The sequence below is a fragment of the Apium graveolens genome, chromosome 7 (assembly GCF_009905375.1).
Source record: "Apium graveolens cultivar Ventura chromosome 7, ASM990537v1, whole genome shotgun sequence".
Taxonomy (NCBI): domain Eukaryota; kingdom Viridiplantae; phylum Streptophyta; class Magnoliopsida; order Apiales; family Apiaceae; genus Apium; species Apium graveolens.
This window is the reverse complement of record NC_133653.1, coordinates 254145484-254154454: the sequence shown is the minus strand read 5'-3', so window position 1 is coordinate 254154454 and position 8971 is coordinate 254145484. Positions and strand designations below refer to the sequence as shown.

Below are 8971 nucleotides of genomic sequence, written 5' to 3'. Positions count from 1 at the left end.
TTACTTAAATTATTTATCTACCCTTACTTAATTATTCCAATTCTATTTAGTGTTGGTTAGTCAATTTTAATTTTAATTGATATTAAAATTAGACTCTTGCATCAATTTAAATTGTATTTTATATCAAATTCTATAATATTATAATTAATATTAAAATCAACTTTTTCTACCAATTTAAATCAACTTCTTCTACCAATTTAAATTTTATTTTATATTGAGTTCTATATTATTCTAATTGATATTTCTGGCTAAAATAAATTTAAGCAAACTAGATGTAATTATTTAGCTTTGGTTGATATAATGGGTCTCGGGCTAAGACAGAATAATAAATACTACTGATCCGGTTTGAAAAATTATACTATTGAATTTGGAAAAACATAATAATATATATTATTCTTCCATGAAAAATATATTATACAATTGATTAAAAAAATACAAAATTAAAATTAAAATATAATTTGTCCCACTAAAAAATAAAATAATATATACTAATTATCCAGACTAAAACAAAATTATCTTATAAATATGAATTTCAAAAAATTAAAAATAATAAGTTGGATTTTGTCGGTGTAATGCGCTTCAGGCTAAATAAAATAATATAAACCACTGAATCGGGATAAATCAAGTTAATATCACTAAGGATAATTCTTAACATATAGATGTGAATTAAAGATTAACTTTTAATTAAAACATAATTATTATTTTTTTAAACACACATAAAATTATTAATAAAATTATATCATTCAATTAATAATATTGTATTTTTTTAAATAGCTCTTATAGTTGATGAATTAAGTAATAACTAGTTAAAGTAATTTCTTTTTAAGGTCCTAGGAGACAATGTATTTTTACTATGAATAAAATAATAAACTCACTATAGTGACATTTTTTTCTGGTACCAATGCTATTACTTTATATATATTTAAATGTTAAAAAAAATTATGAACATTTACATGTATTAATATAGTTATCATAAAATCATATTATTTAAAATTTTAAATAAACAAATTTAAGAATTTAACTCAAAACAAATTTTAAAAAAATTATATAATATTAAAAAGGATATGATATCAGTAAATCACAAGGTGATTTTAAGTTAGTATAACTAATATTTAAAATAATTGTTATTTACTGTCCGGGAATTTGATGATCGTCCATCATCACCCCTTGAGTTATTTTTCAGAAACGGGTCTAGTGTATAATTTACAATATCAAAGTGCCCTTTGACGAAGACAGTGACACATGATTCTGAAATTATTGGAGTTGAGCCGATTTCGAAACGTGGGGTGTTGTGAATTTGGATTAGTCATATCAACTAACGGTTTGGTTAGATTTATTGGCTAGGTGTTAATTAATAGTAAAAATAGGCTTAAACTGAGTTAAGTCAGGTGTGGGCTAAGTTATTTTTTATAATATATTGTACACGTTTTAATGAATCAACAGCTGGAAGGATGTTTCAAAAAGAAATATATAAATAAATGGGAGGGACAGACAGAGTGATAGACGGTAAATAGCTCAGGGGTAACCTGTTCTGCAATTTGGCCAGTAATCAGAGTTATTGTTATTGTCTTTTTGGCTCTTATCTAGTTCTTTTTGATTTTTTCCTTCTAAACTTTTTCTCCGTGATTCTTTTTACATGGTTTTCTTACCAATCAAATTGCTTTCGGTTCCTCCGTCCCTAAACACGTTTCCTCTTGGACACGTTTGTCAATGCACATGATTGTTAGTATCTTTAATATTCCCTCCGTCCCTAAAAACGTTTCCTCTTTGTGTTAGACACGTTTGCCAATGCACGCTTTTGATCGTTAATATCTTTAAATTCGTATTAGTATTAAATATAAAAATTTCATTGTATTAAAGTACTGATAAATACGAATCCAACGAGATCGCTGATGACTATGTTTGATATTATAGATTAGACGTAAATTAGTAGTCAATCTCTTACCGTGAACAGTACCGAAAGTCAATATAGGAACATCATTTTGGGACGGAGGGAGTATCATATTAATATTAAATATAAAAATTTTATTATATTAAAGTACTCATAAATACGAATCAAAAAAATCACTCACGATTATGTTTGATCTTATAGATTACACGTAAGTTAGTAGTTAATCACTTAATATGAACAGTACAAAAAGTTAAAATAGGAAAAATAATTTGGGACGGAGCGAGTATTATATATTAAAATTGGTTGTTGATAATATCATGACAAGAGTAATATTTTTGTTTAAAAAAATTGATTTTACTATTTCGTAAGTATAATTTATTATTTTTTATTATTATAAAAATCGGACCCTGCTCAAAAAAATTCCTGATTCCGTGCATCCTCTATATGTGATAACATTACCAATTGAATGCGAGTCAGTTGTCATTTGTCTTATGGTTGCTGTGACAAGAGCCAAATCACTTTACATTAGGGTGAGAGGTAAATAAGTTATACCAAATATCCTTCAAATGTCTGATATACACTACACTTCATTCTGCAGATCAGCTTAAGAATATGTAAACATACTTGCATACCTATCTTCATAAATTTGACAATGTGGCGGATAAACAACTGCTAAGCGCCATAATAGTTCTAGTATAAGAAAGTTAAATAAATTAGAATATGGATCTGTGGCGCAATGGTAGCGCGTCTGACTCCAGATCAGAAGGTTGCGTGTTCGATTCACGTCAGGTTCAATATATATTTTTTTTAATTCTGCAGAAGAAATTAGAGAATTCTTGTCTTTCAAATTGAGTTTACTAACCTATCTTGGTACTTACATCTAAAATCCCGACCATGCCAGAACATGCAAGCACAATTTGGGGATCTTTGAGCATCCAATATCCTGACCATGTCGAAACATGCAAGTATAAAAATGTCATTCAACAATCAGCGTAAGTTCATGTTTCTTATCAAAGAGTTGATTTAAGGTTAGGACCCATGAACTAGCATAATAAATTTGTCTGAACAAAAAAAACAATGCTTGATTCTTAGAGGGGGGGGGGGAGGTAAACTAAATGAACAACTATGAATCTAAGAAAAAAGTTGAGTTTGACATTAACGCCTTTAGTAACAAATGTAATTTTACAACAAAAACAAAGTCCGATCCTCTAACTTTGAGGGATCCGACTCAGAGGAACGTTACACAAACCAATTAAGTATAACAAATTACATTATGGGTATTTAAACTATATCTATTGCATCTCTGAATGAAAATGCTGGAAAAACCAAACAATGTCTATTTCAGCCATGTTCAACTTAACACGACAGTTTTTTGTTGTGTCTATGCAATTGCTGACGATATTGTCTCTACCTCAGTGGGACGCCATGATGATTTCTGTACACATAGCAAACCTTCATTGTCCTTTGAGTAAGTTAACTGGACCTTCCATTGAAGTGACTTTGCCATGTTCTCTACCTCAGTTATTGTCTCTACATCGTCTCGCACAATTAATGTTCCTTTCGGCCTTAAGATCCTATCAACTTCTGCAATTATACCTTGTAACTTGCACCTGTGCAGCAATGCAAATAACAACTTATTGAGAATATGATTTAGCAAAAACAAAGAATAATGAGAATATATTCATTTAATAAAAAAAACAATTAGTTATTATAATTTATTTGTTACTAGGAACCATTAATTGTTAATGTCATAGTGGCTTAGCAGAATTAGCAGAACAGTGGGCATAATCATACTATGTAAAACAAACCTCTTCTTAATATCGGAGAAAAGATGATCTGCATGAACAAGATCGTAAGTTCTAGGATACGTGCTGAATGATTCACACCAGTCATGATACATGCCAAATAGGCCACGTTCATATATTATTGGAAGTGTGTCCGCTGAGGTTATTGGTACAATATTCATAACCCACACTTTCAGGTCTTTCAGGGCTGCTGCAAATCTACAAGTTTACAACAAGCATTGACAATTATTAGTACTGAAATAAGAAGCCGTGAAGACATTGCTAACATCATCTGAAAATAAAAAATGCTAACAAAAAATCTAAATCCTTACCCTCCATAAACAGCCTTCATGTCCATGATATTCCTTACTGATGACCAATCAATCCCTAAACCAGTTAGATATGAAGCAGAAACAACACGTTTCCAGTGCTCATTATCAGTAGTGAAGTCCTCCGGAGCTGCTTTGCCATATACTCCGACCGCAGAACTGCTTAACCATGCAGGCGCTTTCTCCAATCTTTGTGGCCATTGCTCTGGCCACTGGCTACCATGTTCTGCCACTTTTTCTGGAACTTTGTGTATGCATGCTTGAAGTTGCACATTCCTGATGATGCACATTAGTGCGTTAGAAATAAGCCAAACAGGCATTTAATTGCGAACAGCTAGAAAGAGGGCAAGAAGAGGGAAAAATAGTAACTCGAGTATATATAGCATATACAACACAGTTTTTAATGACTAGAGCACATGTAGCTAGGTAATGCATAGTTTCCAACGTCTAAATAAACATTAAAAATGCTATTATCAACAATGTAATAAACCCAACACCTCTTGGTATAGTGGTATCTCCCTCGCTCCCTTTAGGGGATGTTGAGGGTCCGAACCTTGTCAACCACACAAGGTGGGTGCAAAAAGACAATGTGATAAAACTTCCATGACAGCGTGAAATTAAAACTTATTCACAAGCTTGCAAAAGGATATACCAGACTGCATCAGGCTCATCAGCTTTGTTGCAGAGTGGTGGTTCATTTTGTGGTCTTTTCTCATAGCACTCATTGGAAGACGGTTTTCGGTATATTGCTGCTCCTACTTCATTCAACTCGTCTCGGCTAATTTTTACTAGGTCCCAGCACATGGACTTCGTCAGTTCAGACATAGCTGCCACAGATATAAGAAAAGAATAAGATACATACAACTCGCATTATAACACACACATGCATGCATGCACTAAGAACTTTACACGCTCGAAGCCGAGTCATTAGACACACTTTACAGAGATCCTCTTATAAGAGAAATGAACTATAAAATATAAAAAGTACCTTTCCATATGTCAGCATTTTCAGTATCATTTCTGTAAACTGGAGTAGCAGACCACACGAAGTAACCACCAGGTCGCAGAACACGGTTAAGCTCCAAGAGAAGTTTGCCGCCTATAAAAAACCATAATTTGCATGTTAGACAATGAAAGAGTCCTTAGCGAAGCAACACTAATATCCAAGTCTGATAAAAACATTACCTTCAATGTGCCATGGGACTCTACAACGAGCACAGTGGACAATGTCAAAGACCTTACTTGGAAAGGGGAGCCTCTTGGTACCCATTACAGCTGATATGGCAGGGATTCCTCTTTCAAGAGCGAATTGCACTTGAGCTTCATGCTCATCCTTGGGAGCAAATGACAAAGCAAGTACATCTCTCTCAAAAAGATAACCCCCCAAGCTGGCCACTCCACAACCAACATCCAATATAACACGAGTCCTTTTTCCCCAAGCAATATCAGGAAGAGCCTGTATAAAATGCATTTTAATTTTAATCATTAAAGATCTAACTTTTTAAAGAAGTGCTTTTAGATTATGTACCGGGTGTCCGCATGTTGAACCTTAGAGAATGTGAGTAATGTTTCATATTCCAATGTACAACGACAGGATGATATAAAAAAAGGTAGGCAGGAATCAAGTATGAAACACACTTACTTGTTGAATGAAATCAATGTAATGAAGAGCACCATGAATGAACTGAGTTCCTCCTCCGGGAAAAGTAAGGTGATCACCAGTAACTTTAACCCAATTTTGATGCCCTTTAACCTCTGCCAGCTTAGTGTGGGGAACGTTATAATACCAAATCTGTAAACGAGCAGTCAATTTTAGATAAGGTATACATCAACAGAGGACTAAAATATGATCTAGAATCACAAGTTATACCTGCTCGCGGCTTTTAGGCCACTTTACTGATTGTCTGTAACCTTCAGGAAGAGAGACAAGACAGGTCGGGGCTTCATCCGGGCAATGTCTTTCACGATGTTGATAGTGGTCCCTGTGTGGAAGCTTGCTAATAGCTTGCAAATTGTCAAGACAAGGGATGTAATCTGGACCAGCAGTAACATTACATACTTTCCATTTATAATCACTAGCATCCTTGGAAGATTTAGACTTTTGTGAATTTTTTTCACTTTCCGACTCATCTGCTTGAGTTGAAAAAGACCCACTCTCAGTGGTAGTTTCTTTTAGAATCTCAGACTGGGCCCCAGCAGGAAACTCCTCCTTTGCCTTTTCATCCTCTTTCTTTTGTGGTTCCTCCACACTTTCTTCAGTCTCTTGCTTATCACCACCCTCACTTGGATTTGTTTCAGTCTCAGTCTTTTCATTTTCTGATTCTGATTGGGCATTTTCGTTTGTTTCAGTACTAGGACTTGATTCTTGTCCTCCTGAATTCGATTCTTCATTATTTGAGCCTTCACCCTCTTTATTGGTCTCTTCATTAGAATTTCCTCCGGAACTCTCCTCTACGGTCTTTTCTTCCTGAGTTTCCTGTGTTTCCGTTTCATTGACTTCGGAATTGCTCTCGTCCTCAGATTTTGTGGGTTTAATCTCTTCTTTCGTTGCATCTTCTGCTTGTTCACCTGAGCTATCTTCAAATTGGTTAGAAAATTTATCTGTCACCTTTTCTTTGAGGTCTGCTTTTGAATCCTGGGAAGGGAAATCTGTATTGGAATCTTGGGAAGACAAATCTGTCTTTTGAACAGGATCAACAGATGATGACATCAACATCCAAACCCCAACCAAACAAAGAGCAACGAACACCACAATTGTGGCTGTTGAACAATAATTTGTAGACTTCCTCCCATCAACTCGGGAGTATTTTCCAACAGCCATGTTTTAGAGATTATTATTCCTGTATATACCTGTGAATGACAAATGTTAATATCTAAATACAGTTATAAAACTACCGAGAAACAACATTCCAAAAAGCTAATCATGTAGCTGGTTAGCTTCAAAGAGAAATCAACAGAAGCACATCTAGATGCCAAAAGAGCTGGTCTAATGTAGGAAACATGTTATTAAGAATGACATAAAGATAGAGTATCATAAACAGAGACTGAATAAAAAACAGTAAGAAACAAAAATCATATCTAGATTTTAGTGCAACAAAAACTGATTTAAAAACTCGAGTTTTCGGGATTTAGCGGTTTAACAAATTTAAAAAAAAAAGGGAATTTGCAGGTCCAGGTCATGATAAGAACATGCATCTTCAGGTCCAGGTCATGATAAGAACATGCATCTTTTTTAAATCTGAACGAGTATCTTACATGAATCATGATCCATTATAACTTGCATTTACGTACTGTGTATTATAACACAATCATACACATTCATAATTTCAGCATGCATACTTGTTTTCTATCAGCATGTTAAGGATGACAAAACCGATTCAATTTGTCCAAAAAAGCCCTATATGTCCAAAAGGAAGTGAATTGTTCTATGACCTAATCATCCATTCAACTGAATGTAAAAGGCTACTTGACTTGCAGTGAACTCATCTTAGGTAAAAATAAGGACTTCAAATTATTAGATCTCTACACAAATGAAGACTTAAAAATTGAAAATGTAAAAAGTAAAAAAATTTAAACGTACCACTAAATCTTGATCTTCGCCTTTTTGGCTTTTTATCCTCTCGATCTAATAGAACTAATCAGCAATCACTTCCTTGAATTTTGATCTTTACCTTTTTCTTGATCTAGCTTCACTCGTGACTTCTCTTGATCTAGCTTCACTCATAACTTCTCTTGATCTAGCTTCACTAATAACTTCTCTTGATCCTCAATTCCTTACCCTGTTTTCTCTTGATTTAACTTCAATTTCGACTCCCTAAAATATTGATCTTACTTTCTTTTACGTTACCTAATGAATAATCACTCACTTGAATCTTGATCTATTAACTAACAATACCATCACAACCCAAATGGTAAATCAAACCATTCAAAATACAATCCTAATAAGAACATTTTCTACAACAATTTCGAACTTATATTGAATAAATTTCCAAGCTTATGAGAATTGTATTTATAGTTTAACAAACACAAGCTAATCAAGATTAGACTTTTAGTACCAAGCAAAAGATCCAGCACAAAAATCAAGAAAACACTAACAAAAATTCAAGAAAACACAATACTCAACTAAAAAAGACCCGAAAGACCACATTATGCATTGTAAAAGCCAAGAATCAAGAAAATAAAAGATGGGTATTGTAAAAGATAGTACCTTTGAAGTGGGTTTAGTGGATCTAAGAGCAAGAACTAGCTAGAAAAGCACATAGTTGATCAGAGGGAATGTGAAGAAATGTTAAATGAGGGTGTGTCTGTGATTCAGATCTTGAATTAAATGATGGGGATGGCTTATTATAGACTATAGATACAGATATTTATATAGATTTACAAGGGCCGGATGATGAGTTGTTTAGCAGTGTAAACAGTGGGGGGTATGTGTGTGAGATTTAACAGAGTTGCATACAGTTGATGTTTGAAAGTGAAGTGGGAACGAGGGGTAGTATAGTAATTTGAGTTGGTTTGACTTATTTAATAATTGTTTTTTGTCGGTGGATTATGGGGTGAAAATAGGAGATGATTATTTAAATTGGAGTTAAATATTTTATGTAATAAATTTGGTAATTCATGCTGGTTGAAAGCACGATGTTAAGGATAGTGGTTAAGAAACAACCCACTCGTTAGGCATGTTTTAAGGGGACGCAAAGGTTTCAAAATGAGTGTTGCCATTACAGATTTGAAGAAATAATTGACTTGAGTAAACGATGGTAATATATGTACTGTTTTACTACTTTGTATTGGCATCTATTGAGAGTGTTTGACATTTTTTGAGCCGGCAATTTACCAAACCAAGCAGACACTTGGAAGATGTTCTTGTGCTCAGAGTGCTATTAACCTAGTTATATTTCAAGTTTGAGCAGTGCAGGACAAATGATTATGCCATTGTTTGACCAATTAGAACATTTTTAATAAGGGTG

The 8971-nt window shown here is 33.7% G+C and overlaps 1 protein-coding gene and 1 non-coding gene across 2 annotated transcripts; one reads left to right on the top strand and one right to left on the bottom strand.

The window, feature by feature from the left end:
• The first annotated feature begins 2613 nt into the window (after window positions 1-2613).
• Window positions 2614-2685, top strand: TRNAW-CCA (transfer RNA tryptophan (anticodon CCA)). The gene has a single exon. It is a non-coding gene; the product is annotated as a tRNA-Trp (tRNA).
• A 338-nt stretch (window positions 2686-3023) lies between these two features.
• Window positions 3024-8412, bottom strand: LOC141672587 (putative methyltransferase PMT24). Its single transcript, XM_074479225.1, has 9 exons — window positions 8212-8412; window positions 5875-6854; window positions 5647-5796; window positions 5190-5460; window positions 4993-5103; window positions 4657-4831; window positions 4008-4280; window positions 3700-3894; window positions 3024-3501 (listed from the first exon to the last, which is right to left on the bottom strand). The coding sequence occupies exons 2-9, from the start codon at window positions 6823-6825 to the stop codon at window positions 3273-3275; spliced, it is 2355 nt and encodes a 784-aa protein (XP_074335326.1). The 5' UTR covers window positions 6826-6854; window positions 8212-8412; the 3' UTR covers window positions 3024-3272.
• Between the last annotated feature and the right edge of the window lie 559 nt (window positions 8413-8971).

Coding starts and splice junctions, on each gene's coding strand:
- LOC141672587 (XM_074479225.1), bottom strand. CDS start 6,825: ATGGCTGTTGGAAAATACTCCCGAGTTGATGGGAGGAAGTCTACAAAT. Junction 4,832..4,992: donor AAATGCTGACATATGGAAAG/GTACTTTTTATA, acceptor TATCTGTGGCAG/CTATGTCTGAACTGACGAAG. Junction 4,281..4,656: donor GATGAGCCTGATGCAGTCTG/GTATATCCTTTT, acceptor GTGCATCATCAG/GAATGTGCAACTTCAAGCAT.